General features: G+C 43.7%; 1 protein-coding gene across 4 annotated transcripts in view; it reads right to left on the bottom strand.

Annotated features, from left to right (window-relative positions):
• Positions 1 to 420: 420 nt before the first annotated feature.
• Positions 421 to 27,140, bottom strand: part of CRTAC1 (cartilage acidic protein 1) — a 57,068-nt gene continuing 30,348 nt past the window's right edge. The window contains exons 12-16 of one of the 4 annotated variants that reach the window (XM_089509638.1): positions 26,226 to 26,374; positions 16,354 to 16,396; positions 15,963 to 16,106; positions 2,379 to 2,504; positions 421 to 808 (exon numbers count right to left, since the gene is read on the bottom strand). In XM_089509638.1, coding sequence (XP_089365764.1) covers positions 678 to 808; positions 2,379 to 2,504; positions 15,963 to 16,106; positions 16,354 to 16,396; positions 26,226 to 26,374 — 593 coding nt within the window. In that variant the 3' untranslated portion in view covers positions 421 to 677. The other 3 variants (XM_089509640.1, XM_089509639.1, XM_089509641.1) reach the window with 3 other exon arrangements.

Raw genomic sequence — 27,140 nt, 5'->3', positions numbered from 1 at the left:
CTTGATCAAATACAGGGCTTTGACTAACATCAACAGCAACAAAAAAAATTTTCTTTCTCTTGTATCATTTTGAACACCTTTGCCTGATGAAGAAATCAGTGGAGCTTTGAAAGCTTGCATCTTGTATAATATGCATTTTGGTTGCTCCAATAAAGGCATCACTGTTTTGTGGATTTTGGATGATACTGTACTTATATATAATCATGTCAGGGAGGCTTTTGTCCAATGTGTATCTTTAATTATGTTTTTAACTTCTGTATGTTTACGTAATTTTATACTGGTTTTATTTAGTTGATTTTAATTGTTTTTTAAATATGTGAGCCGCCCTGAGTCCCTTTCTGGGGGAAAGGCAGCATAGAAATGAAATGAAATAAATAAAATACACAAAAAGCAGGGAATATAAGTTCTCAGCAAAAGGCATGGAATGAACACAAGTCAGCTTTATTTTGGAATTGGGGCATAAAGCAAGGAGAGGGGACCTCAGTTCTCCAGAAAGACCATGGTATACTAGCCAGGAGGAAATGTAACAACAGCCTTGAACTAGGGAGTGGAAACAATAACCAGTGCCATGCAGCAAATGGTCACTGTCTGCTGGCCATATATGAGCCAGTATATGCTATGCATTCCACAGAGGGTGTGAGCTAGCACCCACTATGGACCATGATTATGGCCACTGATCAGCCTTGCAAACAGCGTTTTCTATCTGGACCTAAGAAGAAGCCTTGCTGGCAGTGGCAATGGAAAGAGCCTTGTTCATTGTGGCAGATATGATCACATGGGGCTGGCTTCTTCCTGCACTCATCCACATCTGAAAAAGAGAAGGGGAAAGATGAGCGTGTCACCCAGTGTGAGCAGTCAATACCAAAGGGAATTTGAGCGGTTGTAAATAAACTTTTTTTTTAACAAAATGACTTTAAAGTTCTTAGAAAAGTTTTCTCAGAGTTATAGTCCAAAAAAAGTGTTAGAGATTACAGAGATGCAACCCTGCTGGTTTTAAAGATGCTTGGATTTGTATGGCAGAAGTAGAGCATGTGAGCATGCCAGGGATGTTGGTCATCTCCCCCCACCCCCGATCTTGGAGCCCCTGGACTGCTTGCTATCCGGGACACTTGGGAGCTCCGGGAAGCAGCCCAGGTTGGCACCGATGACACACATTTTTTTAAGCAGGGGAGGGTATTAGGGATTTTACATGTTCTGTATTTTAACTTTGTTAGCCGCCCCGATTGTTCTCAGAGGGGCGGGATACAAATAAATTTTATTATTATTATTATTACATGCACATCATATGATATATTGGCTAGTGTGAACGACAAGCGTGTCAAAAAAGACATGAAAGCAAGGAATTCTTGAAATAATTTGCTTCCATAGTGGGAACTATGTACTGGTCTCAATCAATTCAAGTTTAAATGTAAGTTGGAATGGTTCCCTAGACTATTCTTTGTCTGTTCCATTCTTCTCAACAAAACTGATATACTTTCAGGTTCTTGATGACACATCTTCCTTGATAGACTCTTTCTCAACCTTTTCTTGGAGAGGAGACATCTTGGTTTTGTTCCAGGAGGTAGGAGAAAGCATGATACCCTTCCTCTTCACCTTAGTTGTGATTTATTAAGACTTTGCCATCTTAATATATTTCCTTTAATAACTGATTACTGTTAGTTTAATTTTTCCCCTAGCCAAGAGTCTCAGACTGAGATGCCATATGGACATTGTGTAGTATAAATCTCCATGTGTGAAGATATGTGCTGATTCTGCTATGTAGTTCTTGTGCTGAATGGCAACATTGTGCAACTGAATGCACAATTGAATGTTTAATCAAAATCAAACCAATTGCACATCTGAATGTGTATCCCACATGTGCCATGGTACCATATGTGTAACTCTGCTTCCACATGTTTGAACTGAATGTGGCATCTTCAAAAAATGTGCAAACATTTACACATGTATGAAACAGAAATAGGATTCCAGACTGAACGTGACTGTACCCCAGCGAAAATATGTTCACCAACCAGTCTGATGTTTCAAAAGTGTTTATTCTACAATCTGCATCAACATAGCTGCTCTGCTAACAACAACAACCCCCCCCCCCAAAAAAAAACACACCAATGTTTCCAAGCTCTGACACCTAGTAAATACATCCACGATCCACCCCCATTTATTTTCTGGAACATTTATCTCATTCCTGCTCCATTACTCTATAAAAGGCAGTCACCAACCTTTCTCCTTCATATGTTTGTGCCAGCAGTGATCAGGGGAGATGATCCATATCATTCCCTGCTGCACACTGGGCAAATCCTGGGCTACCTAATCCAATCCATTCCTTACAAACCTTTGGGAACACCACTTACTGTTTTACTTTGTCAGTATTGGTTACTTACCCAGACATTTGTTGGCATCACGGGTATTCACCTTGAATCCAGGGTGGCACTGGCAGGAATGCCCACCTTGAGTGTTCACACAGATTTGACTGCAGTTGTGCAAACCTGAGGCACATTCATCTATGTCTGGGCAAAAGAAGAGAATGAAAGATGGATATTGTGAACAGTAAGCTGAAAACACATGGGCAACCCTCACTCTAAGGACTACACTGGCCACATTCTTCTTCTTCTTCTTCTTCTTCTTCTTATTATTATTATTATTATTATTATTATTATTATTATTATTTTATATAGCACTGTAGATTTGCACAGCGCTGTACATAAAAACAACAAATATAAAAGAGTAAACCTACCTATGGCGTACAATCTAAGAAATATTAGGATAATACAAATAAAACACATAGCAATACAGGAAATGGTTCAATAAAACAGGCAACAAAAAGAACATCAGATAGCAAGTGACAATCACACAATGTCTGGGAACGCTTCTCTGAACAGGATGGTCTTCAACTCCGTTTTGAAGCTGGTTAAAGAAGTGATGGCCCTTGCTCACAAGGGAAGAAGGTTCCAGGAGTGAGGGGCAGCGAGTGAAAAGGGGTGAATCCGAGATGGGGCAGAGGAAATCCTGCGCTGGGTCAGCAGACCTTGACTACCAGAACGGAGGGCCCGAGTGGGACATTATCCCATGTTGGGAAACCTGGCTGGATTGCATGCTCAGGGTCATTGGCAGCATTCTCTGAAGATGCTAGCCACAGCTGCTGGTGAAACAGCAGGAAAAAAACTGTTCTAGAACACGGCCTCATAGCCTGAAAACCCCATAAAAAACTCAGGGTCATTTTTGGAAAAATGTGGCCAAAAGGACGATCACCACTATTAGCACCACCTTTAATGGCTGGCTGAGTGGATGGAAATGGACAACATACCTCACTTGGACAGCTATAGGGCATCCACTCTGATGCTTTTAGCCTTGCTATTGTGTTATTGTCTGCAAATTACACCGCAAGATTGACATTATCTGCCCCAACTCCCTATTGAAAAGGTTGTATTCTCCCTTGTTTACATTTCTCCTCACCCTCAATCCTAGTATCAGCTGGTTACTGGATGTGGGGAAAATGTTTGGCCTTCCAGATATTGCTGGACTATATTTTCTTCACCCTTAAAATCTGAAGGGCCACAAGTTCTCCCACCTCTTCTTTCTCACACTCCGTATCTTGTGCAGTAAGGTTACAACCAGAAGTTGTTCTGATTCTAATTCTGCCCTCTAGAGGGCATTGGCACCATACCATATTGCTGCTAGTATCTGTTGGTCTGGTATCATGTAGCGTGGAAGTCACAAGTCATGATCTGGTCAAGTCCCCTCATTCAGACTGCCTTGCTGCACCAATTTGGCCAAGTGACCTGCTCCTTGCTAACTGATTCATGGAGCATCCCTGGTGCATAATATGGGAAAAGCTACTTATAAAAATGCATCTCAGGAAGTATGCTGAAAGCTACAAAAACTCATGTTAGTCTCAAAAGTGCTGCAAGATCCCTTTCCATACTGGTTTTCCAAAGTAACATGGCTATGCCTTTGAATTCAGAAAATGATGTTTTCCAAGCTCCATCCTAGGCTCTGTTGTGTCTTTTTCACAGCAAAATAACCTACTGATGTGATATATGAGAATTCCAGCATCCACTCCATCTACCGGTGTCTCAGTGTCATTGTTAGGTCAGGATGAATGAAAAGTCCCCCAACAGCTCAGTCCTCTGGAATTAGGCAGCCAAGCTGCTTTTCTTCTGATGATCCATCCCTGTGGCGATGGCATACAATCCATATGCATAGCATAGGCATACATGCAGAACTTTTATGATATGGCAAATATATCTTAACACTTTGTATGCACCATGCATGCACTCAAAATGTGGTCCATTCATGCTAACCATCCTTCCAAGCTAATTACTCAGATGGTATTTGATTTGATTATAGTATATTGCCATGATATACACTTTGCTTCTAGTCACATTTTCATTTGTTTTTATAAGGATCATTCCTTTACCTTCCCTAGTGTAGCTGGGTTCTCTCTCTCTCTCTCTCTCTCCATTTTCCTTGATATAAGTCAGACATATGAGATGATTTTCCAATCCTATCTCAAGAACTATGACCACATTGCTCTTGTTCTTCATATATGGGGAGTAGCTACAGAACAGAATCTTTCAACATGTAGTAGCTTAAGGAAGAAGCACGGAATCTTACAGCTGGAAAGAACTGATCTTAGGCCATCTAATAGGTGATCTTTTGAAACTTGAATGGGTCCTGAATTCATCCAAACTGTTCTTCATCTGAAGCTCTATCCCTGTGATGATGTCACTCTGCATTTGAACAGGTTGGATAGGTCCCATCCTCCACTCTAAAGAACCTGATAGTAATTTCTGCCCTCCCACATGATTTGTGAGACCAAACAGATATCAAAATAAGCTTTTATGCCAACAAATTCACCTGCCAGGATAGAAAAATGTTGGAATCTCATATATGTTGCCTAAGTCATTGAAAACAGGTGATGAAGGGGGAAGCACTACATTTCTTCTGATTTGGTAGGTGTCTTTTCTGATGTGAAATGAGAGGGTGCTTCAAGGACCTCTATATAATACAGGTTCCCAATAAATGCTGTTGAGTTCCAGTTCTCCCTAGCACCAGCCGGCATGGCTAATTCTGGAGGATAATGAGAGCTGGAGTCCAACAACATATGGAAGGCTACAAGTTTTCCACTCTTGCTCTAAAGTGTGCTCCTATTTTGCTCTAGGATTGAGAGATCATTGACTGCCAGTTGGTCACTTATGTTCTAAACCAACCCCATCACCACCACCCTCAACATAAAGTAGGCTATATATAAATTATCCCAGAAAGAATGCATCTAGTGTTTCCTTGTATAGTCAAGAAGTCTTTAGAACTCAGCCTTTAAGCTAGTTAAACAGAAGATTTAATAATTTCCTAATTTGCTGTGTTTCGGACCACTTCCTATCCTCTTTTCTCCCTATCTCTTATATATCCTGTCTCTTGTGTTAGTTTAAAGCCTTGCCTGTGTGTTAAAAAGGGTCCATCCATTCTTATCTGAAATGGCCTGTGTGGTAACAACTGTTCTCAGTTACATACCTGAAGCTACATGACCAAAATTGTGTCTTTATGGTTCCAAAACCACCTTCAGCTAACTACTTCCCTTGCTGCTGACTTGGTAGTTGGGGACTAAATAGGAAGCTAGAAAAGTGGATGCCTTAAAACCTACCTCAAATTCATCATAAATAATAATAAATAAAGCTTTTATTTATATACCGCACCTTCCATAGATCAGGGCGGTTTACATAAAATTACAATACACGTACAATGGTTAAAAACAGCACCATACAATATACAAAAATAAAATTAAAATAAAACCAGCTAAAGCCTCAGTAGCCCATCCTCATAGCCACGGAAGAGGAGGGAGGTCCACAGGATTTTTTATGCGGGGAATGCTAGCTGGAAGAAAAAGGTTTTCAACTCCCTTTTAAATTGGGCCAGGGAGGTAATCGAGCGGAGCTCGACGGGCAGCATGTTCCAAAGGGCCGGGGCGGCGATGGAAAATGTCCGCTTTGCGACGGAAGTAAGCCTAGCCCCAGGCACCTTCAGTAATAGCTGCCCGGATGTTCTGAGGGTGCGGGACGGAATATATGGGGAGAGGCGGTCCTTCAAGTATCCTGGACCCAAGCCATTTAGGGCTTTATAGGTAATCACCAACGCCTTATATTGGGCCCGGAAGCAGATAGGCAGCCAGTGAAGATCTTTCAGCACCGGTGTTATATGGCTGGTCCTGGAAGTACCAGTGACCAGCCTGGCTGCCATATTTTGCACCATCTGTAGTTTCCGGGTTTGGTATAAGGGTTGCCCCATGTAGAGTACATTGCAGAAGTCCAATCTCGAGGTTACCAGAGCATGTACAACGGTTTCTAGGTCCCTCTGGGCCAGGTATGGGCGCAGCTGGCGAATAAGCCGCAGCTGATAACAGGTGTTCTTGACCGTCGCATTCACCTGAGCAGTCAGGTGAAGCGACGAATCAAGAAGCACCCCCAGACTGCGCACGGAGTCCTTCACAGGGAGCGTGACCCCGTTCAGGACAGGTGGAACCACCGCCATTCCTGGACCAGGAGAACCTATCACTAGTACCTCCGTTTTCTCTGGATTCAGCTTGAGTCGGTTTTCCCTCATCCAGCCCATTACTGACTCTAGACAGGCCACGAGAGGAGAGACGCCATCCCCAGTCACTGCATCAGTCGGAGACATAGAGAAAATGATTTGGGTGTCATCAGCGTACTGATAACCCCGCGCCCCATGTCTCCGGATGATCTCTCCCAGCGGTTTCATGTAAATGTTAAATAGCATGGGAGACAGAATGGCTCCTTGAGGGACCCCAGTTTTAAGGGGCCTCTCATCGGAGCACACGTCTCCCAGCTGCACCATCTGGGACCTCCCAGAGAGGTAGGACCGGAACCACTGGAGCGCAGTGCCCCCGATTCCCACCTCTGCCAGGCGTCCCAGAAGGATACCATGGTCTATGGTATCGAAAGCCGCTGAGATGTCCAAGAGCACCAACAGGGACACGCTTCCCCTGTCGATGCCCAGACGGAGATCATCGACCAAGGCGACCATGGCCGTCTCAACCCCGTAACCCGTCCGGAAGCCAGTTTGAAATGGGTCCAGATAATCCGTTTCATCCAAGATCGCCTGAAGTTGGATTGCAACCGCCCTCTCGATCACCTTTCCCAAAAATGGCAGCAGCGAAACTGGCCGATAATTATTATGAACCAGGGGGTCGAGGGAGGGCTTTTTTAAGATAGGTTTTATGATGGCCAATTTAAGTTCTGATGGAAATTGGCCCTCCCTCAAAGATGTATTAATAATCCGGCGTAACAACAAGGTTACCGCCGGTCCCCCCTGGGCCGCAAGCCACGAGGGACAGGGATCGAGAGAGCAGGTTGTCTTCCGGATACTTCGGAGGATCTTGTCCACATCATCGGTACTTACCAACTCAAACTGATCCAGTTTAATAAAGTCCACGGAGGCTCTGGATACCTCTACTCTAGGTTCTGCTTGAATGTCGGCATCAAGACCTTCGCTTATCCGAGAGGTTTTATCCGCAAAGAAGTCATTAAATCGGTCACAGCAGGCCTTAGAAGGTTCAAGGATCTGGTTCAGGGCGGGAGGGAGCTGAGTTAGCTCCCTAACCACCCTGAACAACTCTGCCGGACGCGACTCTGCGGATGCAATACGAGCACCATAGAACGAATTCTTTGCTGCTCGTATTGCCTCTCCGTAGTCCTCTAACAGTTGGTCTAGGAGAGCCTTGTCGTCTAAGCGAAGGTGTTTCCGCCAACGGTACTCTAGCCGTCGCAGTTCCCGCTTCCTTGCCCGGAGATCTTCCGTGTACCAGGGCTTACATTTGGAAGCGGGCCTGAGAGGGCGCTTGGGAGCGATGCTGTGTATAGCCCTCGAAAGACCGGTATTCCAAATACCAGTCAGGGCATCAACAGAATCGCCGTCACTTCCAACCATGAACCTCTCTAAGGCTTCTTGGAACCCCTCAGGTTCCATCAGCCTTCGAGGGTGGACCATCCGAATAGGTCCACCACCCCCGGGAGGGATCTGGGTAGAGACCTTGATTTTTGCCTCCACCAGGAAGTGATCCGTCCATGACAAGGGGGAAATATTAATTATTTCCGCCCACGGATTTTCCGCATCCGAACAGAAGACCAAATCAAGAGTATTACCCGCACAATGCGTAGGACCCTCTATCAGCTGGGACAGGCCCATGGCCGCCATGGTGTCCATGAATTCGCGAGCTGCACCGGGTGGAACATAGCTGGCCGTGAGGGAGATGTTGAAGTCACCCAGGACAAGTAGCCTGGGTGTCTCCAGCATCAGCTCCGCGACCAGCTGTGTCAGCTCGTTAAGGGAGTCCGTTAGCGCACGGGGTGGCCGATACACCAACAGAATCCCCAGACTGTCCCTAGCATTTAGGGTCAGGTAAATACACTCGATATAGGACGTCTGTCGGATGTGGTTCCTGGTGAGGGACAAGGTGTTCCTATGTATCAAGGCCACACACCCCCCCCCGCCCACCTAACCTGGGCTGGTCCTTCACCGAGAACCCGGCAGGCAGGGCCTGAGCCCACACAGCATCCCCTTCAGGCCCAAGCCAGGTCTCGGTAATGCAAGCCAGGTCGCATTTTCTGTCCTCCACCAGGTCGTGGAGGATGTGGGTCTTGGTATTAATCGACCTGGCATTGCACAGGAGCAGCGACAGGGTTTGTGGCATGGTTGGAGTGACCCTCAGGTCCCTTTGGTTGGGAGAGGGACAGGAAGGGGAGATAGATATGATGCATCGATCTCTCCTTCCCCTGGAACGCAAGTCCCTTCTCCCACCGCCATACCTCCCCCTGCCCCACACTACCTCAATAGGAGCTCCGCTCGTATAAATGTTATCTCTCCCTTCCCCAGCCCAAGCATCCCCTGCAACCATCACCTCCACCCGCCCTTCCCCAGCAATTAAGAGAGCAGGGGTTAACCACCTCAGGCATCCCCTGCTCTAAGGCTAACAGCATATAGCCGCCTTATACCCTATACCCTGCCCCTCCAAAACACAAGAAATTATAGAAACACAAGAAATTGCTATATATCAAGCCAAAGCCCCAGTCCATCTAGCTGAGTAGGGAGAAATACCATGCACATGTTCACTGAAGGCAGTGGTGCTTCATAAGCACAGACAGGAAGAGCTTAGCATGGGACAAAGTCTTCAGTATATTTTGACTGTAGCAAATTGAGTGCAATATTTCACCCTTCAAAAATGCCCCATGGACACACAACTAAGTGAGTTCTCGGTAGAAATGCAATGTGGGTCTTAGCATTCAGATGTCTCTTGGTTAGGGTTGCCATGTCCGGCCTGGGGGTGGGACATTCATGGTTTTTAACTGGTCGGGGAGGTCCCGTCCCGGTTTCTAATTTGCCCTGGGTTTGCCCCGGGTCAGGTGGCTGCCACTGCGGTGGCTGCTGCGGCTGCTCTTGCGAGCGGCTGCTGCGCTGCCCTTGCTAGCGGCCACTCCAATGGCCCTTGAGCACAGCCGCTCCAGTGGCTGTTGCACGCATGCACTGCCTCCAACTGGAGCGGCCACTAGCAAGGGCTGCTGGAGGCAGTGCATGCGCGAACAGCCACAGCAGCAGCCGCTAGCAAGGGATGCTGCACCTCAGTTTTGCCAAAATGTCCTCCATTTTGATCATGCCTAAGAAACATGCATTTATATTAACACTTTTTAAAAAATTATTACATTTTTGCGTGTCCTCCATTTAAAAATATGTCCTACATTTGGGAGGTAAATTTTGTCCTACATTTGTCCTACAATTTTTCAACATTTGTCCTGGTTTGGAGGTTGACAGTTATGGCAACCCTACTCTTGGCAAAACAATCCTAGAAATTTATCACACTGGGAGATCCCGAAGAAAAACGGGATTTAAAAGAGATTTAAATCAACACCCCCCCTCCCCAAATGTGGGAAGTTTATCAGACAATGTCGCAGTTAAAGTGAAATAATGTGAAGTTAAACCAAATGCAAAGCAGAGAAAACCGGTAGCTTTTTACTTTTGGAAATACCCGAAAATAAAAAACTGCTCATTTTCTCTGCTTTGCATTCAATTTAACTTCATTTTATTTCACTTTTTTTTTGGGGGGGGGGGGGGGAAGGTGTCATCCAGTGTGATAAACTTCCTGTATTTGCGGGTTTTTTAAAAATTCAAATCCAGTTTAAATCGTTTTCCAGCGGGATCTCCCTAGTATGATAAATTTCCTAGAGGCATACCACAGGACTGTTTGTTTTTGTTAAACCTATCTTTTCCTTATGTATAATTGAACCATTTGTAGAGCAAAAAAGCAACTCTGCTTCATATCATATTGGCTCCACATCACTATAAGGCTGGCTGGATTTTCCAGCAGAATGTGGGACCTGCAGATCATGCCTGAAATGAGTGAAATGCCAACACAAACTAGAACCTGTAGGTAACAGAGTACTTGGAGCAAGTTTTGTCAATCTAGGTATTGTACTGGCTAGGATGATGTAAACTATGATCCAGCACATCTGGAGGGCACCAGGTTGGGGAAGGGTGCTCTAGAGGTGCACTAAAAGAACTCACAATGTTTTAACTTGACACGCATCATAGTGTAAAGAGAGCTGTTTCAATGTAAAAGAATAAAATAGCAAACACCTGTGTTTTCCACTAATACATTTAGACCGTAGATAAGATGAAGATTTATAAGAACCTCAAAAATGAAATTCTGCAGTTGTATCACTAGAACTGGGAACAGTAATAGTATCAGGCAAATGGGAATGGATTTAGAAGGGTGTTGCTTGAGAAGCATCATCAATGACCAAATGCAAGTTGGAAAGAACAGTCCCACCCATAAGTCTATGAATCCCTTCTCTTCATCTAGCACCATCAGAAAATTGTTGTAGCTCCTTCTCTTACGGTAATGCTATATGTAGCATTACCATAAAGGAAGAAGCTACAACCAAGCCCACATGAGCCTGGCTTAAACTTCCTTTGGCTTGACTGGTGATGAGGCATGATGCCAATAGTAATTTGTCAGAACCTGGAGAGCCATAGGTTCCCCACTCCTGCTTTACATGATGCCCAAACTCCTTCATGTTAAGCTCAGAACTGAGCAAAAAACAAAAACAAAACCCAAAATATATTTTCCATTCAAAAAATAGTTCAGCTTCCTTGAATGCAATTTCAATTATATTTCAAACTCTGTTCTGCCCATAAGTCTGCCACTGACAAACAGTTAGGATCTAAACCTTTCCCTGACTCCCTTCTTGCCTATCTGCTCACCTGTTTGCCACCCTCCCTAGGCTCTTCCTCCCTGCAATTGTTTTTGGCAGAGATCATAAATCAAAGAGATGGACTGTAACTTTACACTGAAAGAGTTAGATGATAATTGTGCATTGGTGAACTGCAACACTGCACAATTGGATGTGCGCATTATGAAATGCATGTCTGCAGTGTGCAATGCACACATGTATGTTCAATGCACAATGGTACCACATACACAATAGTAGAGCATACACAACTCTACAATGGTACCACATACACAATAGTAGAGCATACACAACTCTACTTCTGTAACCTTGAACTGAATACAGAGGTTCCATATCAGGTCCAGGTGCTTCTGTAGAGAAACTTTAAATGTCTGTAAGTCCTTAACAGGCGTCCAGACTTTATTGTTACTCCAGCCACACAGACAAGGGAAAGGGGGAGGTCTCTTTCTCTCCTAGCATTCTTCTATGGCTGCATGTCACATGCAGGGGGTACCAGAAAATGACATTTCCCAAAACTACTGGAATGGGTCAATAACTGTGGCAAAATTACATTTCCAAGTGCTCTTCACATCTGGCATATAATGTGCCAAGCATCAGCCAGGAGTGAAAATACATTCTCTCCCCAACCTTCACTTTTCGACCACACAAAGGCAAAAGTGTGAGAAGGACCAGGAGATGGTGGGTAGACAGATGGGAGGCAAGGAAATGGAAGATGTCTAATTTCTTCTCTGGCTTGGGTTTTTATCTGATACAAAGAACTTTCAGAGTCACAACACTTGTCTCTCACCATGTGGATCTGTATTGCAAACTGTGGAGAGGCAACACTTGGATCTATTGCTCCAAATTTTAAAAGAAATGAAAATTGACCCCATGAAAAGATTGTTAGACAAGTCTTTCCTGCACACTCATAAACTAAGACTTTGTATTTGGGCATGGAAAGGAATTTACCATCAATTCACATTGACAATACCTTCAGGAATTTCTGCCTCCTGCCCGCTTTCCATGGATATCTGTTACAAGTCTTGTGCTTGAGCCTTCTGAGGTTCCATTACTTCATGCTTTTCATAGAAAATATGTTTTCAGTGTATCAGAACAGGAGCAAAAATGTTTTTGAATGGGAAATACACATCTGTAAACAAGTAGAAATCTTGGCCACTCACATCTCCCTAACTTGTGTCCTTTATGTGTTAACAAATATGCCTGTCTCCTTTAAAATCATGGTGGTTATTCTAGTACAAACAATGGCCATTCTGGGAATGTGTGCACCATGTGATCACTAAAAGCTAGGAATGTATCTGCCTTGGTTTCCCAACAAACTTCTCATGGAACTTTTTGCTCACTCCTCCTTCGTTCTTGCAATGCATAGTGATGATCTTCTAAATTAGATTGAGACTTAATCCAGACAAGAGGACCAATCCTGCTACTCTGTAGAAAAACCAGCCTGGGATTTGGAGCCTGTTCTGGATGGGATTGCCCTCTCTCTCTGAAAGATCAAGTTTGTAGCTTGGAAGTACTCTTGGAGCCAGTGCTGTTCACTGAAAGCCAGGTTGTTGCAGTTGCCAGGAGCACCTTTGCTCAGCTTCCACTGGTGTGCCAGCTGCACCCTTTCTTGGGAAAGGCAGATCTGGCCACAATGGTTCATGTCTTAGCTACCTCTCAATTAGACTACTGTAGTGTGTTCTATGTGGGTTGCCCTTGAAAAATGTGCAGAAGCTTTAGCTAGTGAAAATGCTGCAGCCAGTCTGGTGTCATGTGTGCATTTTAGAGGCTATATAACACTGGTCCTGCAAGAACTACCACTAGCTTCCAATTTACTTCCAAACTCAATCCAAGGTGCTGGTATTGACCTACAAAGCCCTAAATAACTCAGGGCCAAGAGATTTGGAAAGCTGCTTCCTCCCATATGAGTCTGCTAGAAATTTGAGATCTTCAGAGAAGGCCTTGTTCTGTGTCCCAGCATCTCATGAAATTAGGTTGGTGGGTACACATAATAGGACTTTCTTCAGAACAGCACCTCAGCTATGGAACCTCCTACCCAAGGAGGTTAGGCGGCCTCTATCTTTTTTAAGCTTCCAGTGGGTAGCCAAAACAGTGCTGTTCCAGAAGGCATTCAGTGTTTGAAATTGCTGTATTAATTTGTATTTATTTGTTTATTGCCCTAGGAGCCCTTGTGGGCTGGAGGGGGGAATGCAAGAAATACTTTTAATATGATGATAATAATAATAATAATAATGCCTAGTTTTATGCTTTAACTACTTGCATTGCTTTTATCCAGAGGCTTGGGCTAGTAGTGTCACCGTGCTGCTTTGAGCAAAGAATGGTGAAAGGTAAAGTTCATCCATCTTCCAGACTGGAACCTCCTCCTATCAATGATGCCATCAGGACAGGACTTTAGGACAGAAGTCCAGGGACTCACTTAACATAATGTACAGGAGTTCAAGGCCCAAATATAAAAAGGACTGGCATGCTGCATTTTGCACAAGACTATAAACCCGTTAAGAGCCAAAAATCATTTAATTGTACTGTTTTTATGTGGCCACAATTTCATGGAAATGTTTCCAGCTCACTGCCCTGCTAATTCTTTATCTAGTCATTGCCCTTAGGTAGTTACAAGTTTCTTGTAAATGGAAATAGGCGTACACCTTAGTCTTGCATCACCCTGGCCTCTTTTCATTTTCTGAATATGGGTGGTTGTCACCAACCCCAGCCACACCCAAGCATAGCTTGCAAGCAGGTGCTTATAGACAGTGTACAGTTTATTGGGTGTGTGAGGAAGGGTGATTCTCCAGCTGGAAGACAGAGCGGGTTCAAACAGTAGACACATATTGGTAAAACAAGATCAGAGGTGAATCCCGGTCCAGTCGGGCTGGAGAAGGAGGAGGAGAAAAGGGAAGCAATAATCTCACAGGCCAAACCAGCAGGCACATGGTAACTGTACTGATATTTTTTAACCAAGCAAGCAACTACCAGCAGGAGATGCCATCTTGGGTAAAGGCAAGCTCCAAGGAAGATGGCAGTTGCAGCAGGAACTGCCATCTTGGTTAAAGGCAAACTCCTAGGAAGATAGCAGCCATACTGAAGAGACAAAGCAGTGGTGAGGCCTCTGCCTTGTCTGTTTTCTCAGAAAACATGCAAGGGTGTGTTACTACTGACAGTGTCATCAGCCAGGTTGAGTAGTGCTCTCTGCAAAGATGGCTGTCCCCACCTCAGTCCATGTTCCCAGGGGCCACCATGAGAAGGCTGGATGAGAGAAAATAGAGGGAAGGAGTACAGGGGAGGCCAGTTCATCCATAAAGGCTACATCTTGCTTTATTGGCAAGGCTTAAAGTGCATAGGAGTGAAAGCAGAGTCCGAGGCAAAATGAAAGGAGTGGGGCTGAGGACAAGGTGGGGCCAAACCAGGTCCCTGAAGAAGGATATCCTCCAAAAAAGGCCACTTGAGCTGCACAGAGAGGGAAAGAGGAAGAAACACAAGAAAGAAAAGGACATAACATCAGTTAGTGGAAACAAGTGAGAAAGAAGTGCTTAGTGCAGTTGAGAGAGGCTGAATCAAGATATTTTGTGGCCTCAATAGATCTCAAAACCTCAGTGGTATCCAACCACAAGCTGCAAGACAGGAACATCAGGGAAATGAACAGGTGGGAGGATATTTAAGTATCCTTTTCCTCCCCTGCCCCCCTTCCTCGTTTCACTGCTTTACAATTTTTCAATCATCATTTAACTTTTTCCAGGTCTGATGCTGAACATCTATTTTGGCACAGAAATATATTTTTTCAATTCCTATTCACTGAGCCAGCATGATATAGTGGTTTGAGTGTTGGGCTATGACTCTGGACCAAGGTTTGAATCCCCATTCAGCACAGAAATCTGCTGGGTAACCTTGGGTAACATTCTCTCAGTCTCAGAAAACAGACAAGGCAAACATTATTTGAACAAATCTTGCCAAGAAAACCCTATAATAAGTTTGTCTTGGGATTCCAATAAATCAGAAATGACTGAAATGAACACAACAATAACAATAATCCATTGATATCTTCCTTACCTTGGCAATGAATACAAAATAGGAAGCAAGTGCTATATTGTTCCAACACTGTTTTCTCATTAGTCAGCACAAAAAAGATTGTGTTTGAAAACTGAAGTCTTCAGTTGCTCCTTTGCTTTTTCTCATTCCTTGCTCCCATTTGCACACCCACATACAATCTCATCTAAAATGTCCCTTCCTTGACCCAGGAGTATAGTTACAGAGGGGCAAAATGAGGGCATCCCTCCTCAACTAAGAATTCCACAAATTATTCCACGAATAAGAATTCACCATGAAAGTTTGTTTCAGTCCCTAAATTTCTAGCACTTCAGAGAGTGTTCATACCTAGAACTCTTATATTTGCTGGGTTTACATTCCCTTGTTAACTGTGCCTGTACCATTGCTTCAAATGCCTAAGCTGTAATTCCAAATGCTTAACTGACATTTTAAGTTACTGCAATGGTAGAAATTTGGAAACTGATAGGTTGGATAGGATGTGTGTGTGCAGACTTCTTATGTGGGGGGAATTGCCCTCATTTTACTTCCCCCATAGCTACACCCCTGACCTGATCCAGGAACTGCGTGTTCCTCAGCCCATGTTTCCATGTGCTGATGTCATGAAATAAGCCCCAAGTTCAAGTTTTGAGAGTAATAAGTTTTGCTACTATGCCCAAACGATCAGTCACTCACCAACACAAGCTGTGCCATCTTCATTGGGCTCAAAGCCCCGGTTGCAGCGCTTGTTGCTGCGGCAACGGTATCCGCCATATGTGTTGACACAGACGGGCCTGCCCCTTGGACAGACAAAGGGAAATTCTGCACACTCATCCATATCTAAGAAGAAGAGAACAGAGAGAAATAGAGAGATAGAAAGATAGCATGATGCAGGCCCAGCACAGAATCTAATGACACATAGCTGCTCAACACCACAGTGGGTCTGATGCTTTATTCTCACAGTGCAACCACATTGCCATCATGAAATACCAAAAAGCCGGCATTCCACCCTGTGGAGCTCAGTTGCAGGCAAAGGAAAAATCGCACCCGCATGCTGTTCTCTGGGCTACCTCACCAGGTGACTCACCAACACATCTCCCGTTCTCGTGCTGAGAGAATCCTTGGCCACACTGTGAAGAAACAAGAGAAATTTGTCATCAGCACTTAATTTTCCCCTCTGGCTCATCTCTCTCTACCTTGAATTACTCTAAGATGCCATTTTCATGGAGCTGAGGAATTTGTATGGCTGCAATTTCTGTTTCAGACCATATAGTAACTAATGTGGTAGCTCCCACTTTTCAGTGTCTTCAACAGACAGTCAATTCTGAAAGCCCACCCCCACCCTGCCACCAAGTGCTTTAAAACTACTGGGAATATGGGAACAGGGCATTCGAGACTCAAAAGATCTTATTATTTCTCCAGTTATTCCTCACAGCCTCTATTTCTTTGCTTCTATGCACCTATTTCTTTTCAGTATTTTGTGATGGGCAATTTCACTGTCTCTCAAGGAAAAAAGGTTGGTTGTTACTCCAGAATGCTAAGATCATTGATGAAAAAGGTTACATGTTTTGCTGGTATATGTAATTCTTATTTCACTGACCAATCTCATCATGGTACCTATGATTGGATATAAATAGAAATAACAGTAGTCAAAAAAGTGATGCTCTTGTCTTGACTATAATCATGCACAGGGGTGTAATAAATTTTATGGTACAAGTATGCATCACAACAGTCCCGACAACTGTGCCTCCAAGAAGACTCCAAAAATGCATGTAGCTTGTTTTGATCCATTATCAACAAATCAATTCTAGCAGTTGTCAGCTCCAATGGGAGCAAGTCATTTAAAAACAACAAAACAAATGGGTTTTAATTGCCAATTTAAAGCAAAGACACCTCTAAATACTTTGCATTACCATAGGCTCACAGCAATGTATTGTTTGGGAGAAAATGAAATTCAGCTACTGAGAGAATTACAGATAAATGGGGCAGGGAGACTGTGTTGGTGGGGAACCATACCATTGTCTCTGCACATTTAAAAAAATCACAGTGCTTCAATACTGTGAGTCCTGGTTCCACTACTCTACTGCTTCATGGTCTTTTTGATTTAGCCACACACCAGTGGCACTGACAAACATAGCCAAGGACTAGTGGGGATGACAGTGTTTGTGTCAATACATTGATGTGCCATTTCTGTGGTGTGTTCAATCTTATATACTTGAAAATTCATTTTAACTCTACTATTGTGAGGACTGCAGCTACCAGAGGCAACAGCAAAGCGTGAGTGATGGCTGGCTGGCAGATGACATCATTTACCCAGCTAACCAAGAAATGCAAGCATTTTGACCCTGAAATCCCTTCTTGTACTATACCACTGATCATGTAGTGGCAACAAAGCAAACAAAAGTTCCTTAGGACTATACTTTTTGTGGCTTTTTCAGGCTATGTGGTGGTGTTCTGGAAGAGTTTATTCGTGACATTTTGCCAGCATCTGTGGCTGGCATCTTCATCTTCTCTGAAGATGCCAGCCACAGAAGCTGGTGAAACGTCAGGAATAAACTTTTCCAGAACACAGCCACATAGCCCCCCAAAACCACAAAAAACTATGGATGCTGGCCATGAAAGCCTTTGCCTTCACATTCCTTAGGACTGCCAAAATTAAGGGGACGAAGGACTTCTGGGAGCTTGTACCCTTTGTTGTCCAGGAAAAACATCATGGCAAAGGGAAGAAGGCTACTATCCTTCCTGCGTCCTCCAGAGAAGGAGCAGCTTGATGGGAGCTTCCTTATTTTCCAGGAAGCAGCCTCAACCTCCAATTTCAACCCGTCTTTGGGTTGTAGAAGAGAAGAACACTTTGGGCTCTGTTTCTTCCTCCATGCAGAAGATAAAGGGATGCAAGGCCAACTGCAGCATCTCTATCCAGGAAGACCAACAGCAAGAAAACATTGGCTCCAACTGGATACAAATGCCTGTTTACATCCCCCTAGAGTCTGAGTATCCCTTATGTGAAAATATGAAAACCAAAATGTCACAAAATCCAAAACATTTTAATGGGTTGCTGAGATAGTGACACCTTTGCTTCAGGCACAAAAACCATTAAAATATTGCATACAATTACTTTCAGGCTATGTGTTATAATGTGTATATATAAATGAATTCATATTTAGACTTTGGTCCTATCTCTGGGTTATCTCATTATGTATATGCAAGTATTCCAAAATAAATAAATAAAATCTAAAATCTGAAAAACTTCTGTTCCAAAGCATTTTGTATAAGGGAGACTCAACCTGTACTTTGTCCCAGAATTGTCATATTGACCTCTTTCCTGTATCTTTCCCTTCTACTGCCTTTCTCTTGTGTATCACACCTTTTGGGTTTGTAAGCCTGAGGGAAGGATCTATATTTCTTTGCTTTTTTTATTGCTGTGAATCATTTTAGGAAAGAATATCTGAAACAAAACTATAAAAATATATAAAATAGAATAATGACAAATTTTATGTGCATAATCTATTCCTTCATTTAAAAAAACAGGTGGAAAGGTGTTGCAGAATTGCTTCTCTCTCTCCCCATTTAGCTATAATTCATTCCTTTACTTGTTGCTGAGATTATTTTCTTTTCATTACACCATTCCTTGCTGGCTGCCTATGGCAATGTAATGCCACTTCCTATATAGGTATACTTCAATTAACAAAGTAGATGTCTTCCTAAACATTATTTCTTTACCAGAAAATTTGTACCAGAGGCAGAAATAAAATGATGCAGAATGGAGATAGCTTCCTACACCACAAAAAGGAAGATCAGTTCAACATATTTCAGAAGCTTCCCCATTTAAAAAAGAAAACCCTAACAATATGCACACATGACCAGATAAACAAACTGTCTAGTGACCACTTAAAGGTGTCTCCATAATGCATTCAGGGATTTTTTCTTTCTTTCACAAGTTTTTGCTGTTTTTATGATTTCCATTTTTGTGGCCAGATGTATAGATCTATGCTTTAGAACAGTGGTTCCCAACCTTTCTAATGCAGGACCCTTTAATACAGTTCCTCATGTTGTGGTGACCCCCAACCATAAAATTTTCGTTGCTACTGCATATCTGTAATTTTGCTACTGTTATGAATCAATGTAAATATTAGTTATTATTGTTTATTTATTTACAGTATTTATATAATACAGTATTAATATCTGATTAATTAATTAATTTTAATTATTATCAACCACTAATTATTAATAATTACTAATTAATTATTGCTAGTGGCTAATTATTAATAATATTAATACTATTAATAATTAATATTAATACTATTAATTCCACCCTCTGCTGCTGCCACCCTGCTCTTTCTTGGGAGAAGGCCAAGCAGTGGAGGAGCCTTGAGCACAGAGACCAGATGTCATAACCAGAACGGAGGGGAAGAAACCACAAAATGTAGGATATTCAAGAAAAAGATAGATCCCATTACAAAATAAAAGCTAAAAACAATAATATAAATCCACAAAATTTAAATGCACAAAACCCCTCCTAATACCCCCCTATGCTATTGTGCTCACACACCCCTCATCCACCTGGCAGCCCCCACCTTAGAGGTGAGAGTCAGCTGGAAAAGCACATCTCACTCCAGAAGAGAAGTATACTTGAGCAGTTTGCACTCTATGTCTTTGCAATTTATAATAACAGCTACAAAACTGAATAATGGTAATAGCATATGGGCCACTTAGGTCCAAAACACACTGCAGAAATAATCCAGTTTGAGGCCAGTTTAACTGCCCTGGTTCGATGCTAAGGAATCCTGGAAAGTGTAATTTGTGAGACTTCCCTGTCAAAGAGTTCAGGGGCCACAAGAAACTACAGCTCCCATGTTCCCTAGCACTGAGCCAGGGCAGTAAAAGTGGTCTCAAAATGGATTATTTCTGCAGTGTGTTCTGGACCTTACTTTTTGAAAAATAGTCAAGATTTAAATGTTGCTTTAAAAATTATTTCCATCTCTCAGCTATAAGCTGGTTGGAGAGAAATGAGAGTGTTGGGGGGAAGGACTGCCAATATATTGGGTGATGCATTCTGGGGTATGTACAATTTGTGGCCAAGTAAGTCACACTCTCTCAGCCTCAGAGGATGGTAATGGCAATCCCCCTTTGAAGAAACTTGCCAAGACCCCATAAGGTTGTTTTAGGTTCACCATAAATCAGAAAGGAAAGACACATAAGAACAACAACAAAAGTCTGCAATTATTTCGTATTGGTACATGGGAATAGGAGCCAGGGTGATGTAGTGGTTTGAGTGTTGGACTAGGACTCTGGAGACCTGGGTTTGATTCCCCATTCTGCTATGAAACCCACTGAGTGCCTTTGGGCAAGTCACACTGTCTCAGCCTCAGGGGAAGGTTAATGGCAAACCCCCTCTGAGCAAATTTTGCCAAGAAAACCCTGTGATAGGCTTCAAGAAACAACCAGTCTGGTGGAGTGATTTGTGAATTGAAGACCAGGGTTTGAACTGCCGCTTGGCCATGGAAACCCATAGTTGTCTTAGGCAAGTCACATTCTCTCAGCCTCAGAGGGAGACACTGGCAAGACCACTTCTAAATAAATCTTGGCAAGAAAACCCTGTGACAAGCCTTCCTTAGGGTCATCATAATTCAGAAACAATTTGAAGACACTGAACAACAAGAGCAGTAACACCACTAACAGGGTTTACTCGCACCTCACCAGCCTTCACACTGGGATGCAGCCATCCAGTGGGGCAGGGAGCGTGGGGAGCCAGCAGTGCCTGGCAATTTTACCTCACATTTACGCCTGAGGAGAGCCCAGAAACTCCCACTGCTGAGGGGGAGCAGGAGGGAGCAAAGAGGCAGGGACGTAGCCAGGATTTTAGGAAGGGGGGGGGGGGTCCAGACTAAGTGCCACCATTATAATGGGGCTTGGGTGCGGCGGCGCAGCAGCACACACCATTCATTTTTCTAACGGAAGGGGGGGGGGTCCGGACCCCAAGATCCCCCCCCCTTGGCTACATCCCTGAAAGAGGGAGGGGATGGAGCAAATTTACAATCCCAGAAGTGCCCGCCTGAGCCTCCTCCTCCAGCCCCTTCCAGCTCAAGCTGCTGGTATGGGGCTCTTGCCCCATGGGCTTGGCCATGCTGGGAAAACTGGCAACAGGCTGACAGCCACCATGGCTGCCACAGCCAAGCCCACGGGATAAAAGCCACTTCGATGCCAGTCTCTGTTCAGTAGCCCTGCAGTGCTGGGCTTTGGTGTCTCCCCAGGAGGAGACCTGAGTTTGAGTCCCTGCTCTGCTACGAAACCCTCTGGGTGACAAAAGCACATTTTGTGGTGACAACACTTTAGTTATTATCTGTCTGACATCAAGGTCCCTTTTTACTGTTTTACCACTTACAACCACTCACTCTGATCAGTTTTAAGGTTGTTTTGGAAAAGGAAACACTATAGAGCAAGAGAAGCAAAAGTAGAACTCCCTGAGGCTTGGATGTCATTCTCATGGAATCCCTTTAACTGTACATGCCCTAATATAATGCAGCTACACATTTAACAATATATATATTGACATTCAGATCTGAATGTATTTTAGGGATCCTTTCACACTACAGGATTGTTATCCCAAGGGCTGGCAATCTGCACCGTCCCGCTCTTTTTCAATATCAAGTTGATCTCAAAAGGGATGCTTTTAGGCATGTAACTGAGAGGGCACCCCCAGTGAAGGAAACTAGGCATGATATAAGGAAACCCCACTGGTTCAGCATGAGGAGAAAGCTAAAAGCACATAGCCAGGATAGTTCAATTAAGATAGGAATTTACATAATCCCTTCGGTGATAGGAGTGATGATGAGTAATAGACCTTGTGCTTACAAATAAACAGAAATTGAAGTACACTTCCCTCTGGAGGAAATACTCCAGAGACATTTGTACTGATTGTCTGGCCATAAGTTCCATTCTTATTCTTGTCTCCTGGAAAATTCATTTTAACCCCAGAATCTGCCCCGGGATACATTTTGTCTTATAACATGCCTGCCAAGGCACCACCAATTTGGTCTTGTTTTCAGATCAGACAGACACTCTGGAGATTATTGCATGCCTAAATAAACTGTCCTTTCCCTGATGGGATAAGGTTTCCTTACAGGTTGTTATCGGGTGTTATCGCACACCAAAACACTGCCGATGCCACCAGGTGACTACAACCCATTCCCCAGCCGTGCTTAGCCCACTGATTTTGAAGTATGGAAAGCTTCCATACTACAAAATTGGCAAGCTAAGTGTAGCTGGGAGATAGGATGCCTGTGGGTTGTAGTCACCCAGTGGCATCGGCAGTGTTTTGGTGTGCGATAACACCCAATAGCAACCAGTAAGGCAACCTTATCCCATCGGGGAAAGGACAGTTTATTTGGGCATGCGATAATCTCCTCTGTCTGTATCCCATCTTACTCCTCAGCATTGTTAGCAGCTGATAAGCCACTTCCATCTTACAGAACCTTCTACCTCCAGTTGGAAACTCCACTTCTAGAACTGGTACAGTATTATCCTCTGCAGTCCTGCTACCATCTTCTATGTTAGTTCTTGAATGTGAATGTATAAGGGTGCTTTTTGTGAGTCCCTTTGATCTATAAATAAAACTACAGGCCCGTACAGACAGGCCAAAATAAAGCTGCTTTGAGTCACTTTGGAGGTATGCTGTTTAAATGATGCATGCGTCCTAAGAGGCCAGAAGCTGTGCCAAAGCTGTGGTCCTTAGGACTGGAGCGTAGCTTTGGCATGGCTTCTGGCCTCTTAGGAAGTATGCATCATTTAAACAGCATACCTCCAAAGTGACCCAAAGCAGTTTTATTTTGGCCTGTCTGTACGGGCCCCACATTTAGACCTTGCATTCTGGAGTTCTGTTTCTCAGAAATGGTATACACAGGCTTGATCTCTGCTTTTAGTTGTCCAAAGCCTTCTCAGTAGCTTTACTTGAGCTATTAAAATTCCCATTTTGGGTAAAAGAATTATAGCACTATGATTCTACTCTTTAAACCAGGGGTAGGCAACCTTTTTGAGCTGGGGGCCGGGTTGCTGTCCCTCAGAAAACTGGGGGGCCAAAGCCAATAAATAAATAATTAAATAATTTTTAAAAAAAAATTAAATATATAAATAAACCAGGACAAATGTAGGACAAAATTTTCAAATGGAAGACACTTTTTTTAAAAAAAATGAAGGACACACGAAAAAAATTGCTGATTTTTTAAAAAATGTTAATATAAATGCATGTTTCTGAGGCTTCTAAAGACAATTGCCCCCCAAAGGCCCCGGCAGCAATCGGCGGCAGGACCGGGCTGGGGCCGGTCCCAAGGCCTTGCCGGGCCGCATCCGGCCCGCGGGCCGCAGGTTGCCTACCCCTGCTTTAAACAGAGGCTGGATGGCCATTTGTTAGGGGGTGCTTTGATTGTGAAGTCCTGCATGGCAAAGGGTTGGACTGGATGGCCTTTGTTGTCTCTTCCAACTCTAGGATTCTGTGATTCTGTGACAACATCCTGTGGAATCCTAGGAGCTGCAGTTTAGGGGGAAGTATTTAATATTGTCAGCCAGAGACCTCACAAAGCTACAAATTCCAGAATTCCATAAGATATTGTCATGGCAGTGAAAATGGGGCACAGTGCTCTAAACTGTGCAATAATTTATTCCAAAATTACATGTGGGGTTAAGTTACTGGTTCCATTCTCCTTATATCTGCTTTTCTTTTTCTTTTCTTTTCTAAAACTCTTATTAAACGTCATGCATTTTGTGTGTTTTTGTTGCCCAGCCCCTTTCTTCCTGACACCTGATGAACTTCCCCTTATGCTCTCCTTTTAAGAGGTCTAAAGACAAAACTATCAGGGGATTTGGAAATGTTATGCAGTTCCTAATATGCACTACACACTATTCAGTTCTAATGCTGGAATTCCACTTTAACTGCCATGGCTGCATCCTGTGGAATCCTGGGGTTTGTAGTCTGATGCAGCATTAAGGCTCTCTGGCTGAGAATCCTAAATCCCTCATGGAACCCCAGGATTCCACAGGATTGAGCCATGGCAGTTTAAGTGGAATCACAGGGCCATAATGGTTGTGTGAAAGGTCTCCTGGAAAGAAGAAGTGACAAATCAAGCCATGCCTGCCACCATCACCCTGTGAGAAGTCCTCCTATTCAGAGCTCTCTCAAGTAATGCCGCTCAACCCCCACCTGCCATAAGGTACGTCAGAGGAGAGGGATTGGGGAAGGATAAAGGCTATCTTTTTATTCTTCACCAACCTCAGGCCTTTACTCACTGTGCTGTTTAGTACTAGAAGCAGAGGGCTGACAGCTTTAAACTGGACTATTTTACAGCTAGGCAGCAGGGTGGCTGGGGGCATGCAGTTCTGGAAATGGAAAGAGCATCCCTCCAACCCTAATTCCTCTCCAGGATACTTATTATATGATGTCAGTAGTTTGAGCAGATCAATTTCCTTTCTTCCTCAGCCTTCCATTTTCGCAGGTTGAGTTTTCAACTGACTCACAGATTTTCCTGTACCAATCTGCTCTCACCGAGAAACTTAATTGATAGACTAACACTGTCTGCCTAGCTTTTGCTTTCTTCTTACTGTTCTCCTTGCTCTGCTCACTTCTGTATTTCTGTAGGCTCAGCTGGCACTAGCATTGCATAAGATTACCAGTTCCTGTCAGGAAGGTTTGTTTTGTTGGAGGGGTAACTATAATTTTCTTAGAATCTCCAAATGTATGTACACCGGTATACCCAGGATGCTCCTTGAGCATGGAGAATCCACTAAAGCTTGGAAAAATTATTTCCTTGGGACTACAACTCCCCAAATCTGCCAGCCAGCATGAGCACATATGCTGACTATGCAATTCTGGGAGCTATAGTTCAAACGAATAAATTTTCCAAGTTCAATCAGTATCATAGGTACAGTTGTCCCATTTTACTTCGAAACTGGTAGCAAATTCTCCAGGGTTGAGTGCCTCTTAGAGGGACTTGAAAGAAATGTGGATTTTGCTGAGCTGGCTCTACCAGTACGCAGAATGTGGCAACTATCTCAGGTGGCAGACTCTGTGAGGCAGTGGAAGCAGCCTCACACCGATTCCTCCTGAGTCCCCTTACCTCACTTTAGCAAAGCTCTTTGTGTCATACAGTTTTTCCTGCATCCCTTAAAGTAGTTTGCTGCCCTCAGGCTAGTATTGCTAGTGTTGATGTAAATATCAAATCCTAATCTAGTCAGCTTCGGTATATGAAATAGCATGTGTGCATGCCACATTACCTGTTGCACCAGGCAGTTAAATTCATGGCCAGGCTCTTGCACTGAATTGTTTCTCTATAGCCTCAATTCAGTTGCACATGCAGAAGTACATTCTTGGTCAATATGTAGTGTCTGCTCCTGCTTTTAATGGCTGTAACACTCTTTCAGTTGGGCATTCAGTTGTACAACATTACCATTCAACACAAGGGTCAGGTCATGTAGCACACTCAGTGTGTACCCGCATTGGCAGAGATTTACAATATGGATCCCCAGTGTAATATATTGGGCAATATTTTGTAGCTGCTGTTGATTCCTGAAAAAGCTCATTTTTTCGTTCATCTTGATTTGGAACGGATGCTCTTTATCCACTGTTGCTTTATTTTTCAGGGGGTTCTTCTTTTGCATTTTTCCTAAACTACACGCTTCTGCCATTTTGTTTCTTGGTGGCCTTGTTTGGCTCTGTTTCTTTTGGCACAGGGTGCTGAGTTGTTTATTAAAGGCTGTGATGATTCCTTACATTGCTTATGAAAGAAACACAGCATAGGTTGGCAATTTGCCTCACTAATGGGACAAAGGCCTTAACTCTGTTGGCATGGAGCTTTCGTTGGGATGTTACATAGTTATTTTCCTGGGAGAAAGAAAACTGATTTGAAGTGGGGAATTTTGGGAAGGATCCATTCCAAATCACTTACATGCAGCGATTAAAGGTGGGCTCACCTCAAGAGGAGGTATTACAGGGGGAGACTCTGGAGTGTCCTGAGGATAGGGGATTTCCAGCACAGAATTCATCTCGGTGCTTGCTACAGTGCGAGTGAAAAACTTGCCATCTGGCCAGACCACCTCCAAGCTGCTGGGCTCATCCTGTCCTATAGGGAAGAAGGGCAAGGAAGAAGTGAACAAGGAAAGAAAGTGCAGCTCATTCATGTGATGGATCACTGTCACAGTCCCATTCCTTCCTGATAGATAGAGCTGTTCACCAGTGGAATTTATTACCTTGCAAGGAAGTGGCCTCTCTTTCATTGGAAGTTTTTAAACAGGTTGAATGGCCATTTTACAGACATAATTTATCTGTGGATTCCTTCAGTGGCAAGGAGTTGGATGAAATAGTCCTTATGGTCCCTTCTAATTGTATGAACCCATGAGAGTACCGGTATATACTATCCTATCCTGCTTCTCCATTTTAATAACTTCTCTCTGTCACCGCCATGGTGGCTGAGAGATTCCAGGACCTATAGTTCAGAAAATAACTTTTCCAAGCTCTTCCAAAGAGATGAAAGAATTAGGGGTGTGATGGAGGTCATGTTCTCTCATTAACCACTCTGTGCCCCCATCCCCATCAGCACAATTCCCAGGCACAAGGCCAGCTGTGAGCAGGGTCGTGGGGCACTCTGGCGTGTAGACCCTCTGACTTTCTGAGCCATTTGGCTTTCGTCCTCCATCTAACCTGGCCATGCCCCACTAAACTGAGCCACCTTAGGGCTGTGGAAGAGTAATGAGGTGTGGAGATACACAGTGCCTTCTGCAAGAACAGCTGGAAGGGGCAGCCAGAGTGCCTCCTGGCAAGACATGCTCTCTGGAGATTCAGACGCCTGTGCTCCTCATACATTTGATTATTTGAGGAAAGGGAAATAG

Source organism: Sceloporus occidentalis, unplaced genomic scaffold (genome assembly GCF_023333645.1).
Source record: "Sceloporus occidentalis isolate IW3139 unplaced genomic scaffold, rSceOcc1.0.p SCAF_2, whole genome shotgun sequence".
NCBI classification, from domain to species: domain Eukaryota; kingdom Metazoa; phylum Chordata; class Lepidosauria; order Squamata; family Phrynosomatidae; genus Sceloporus; species Sceloporus occidentalis.
Note: the sequence above shows the minus strand (reverse complement) of the source record. Positions and strands in the feature narration are given on the sequence as shown.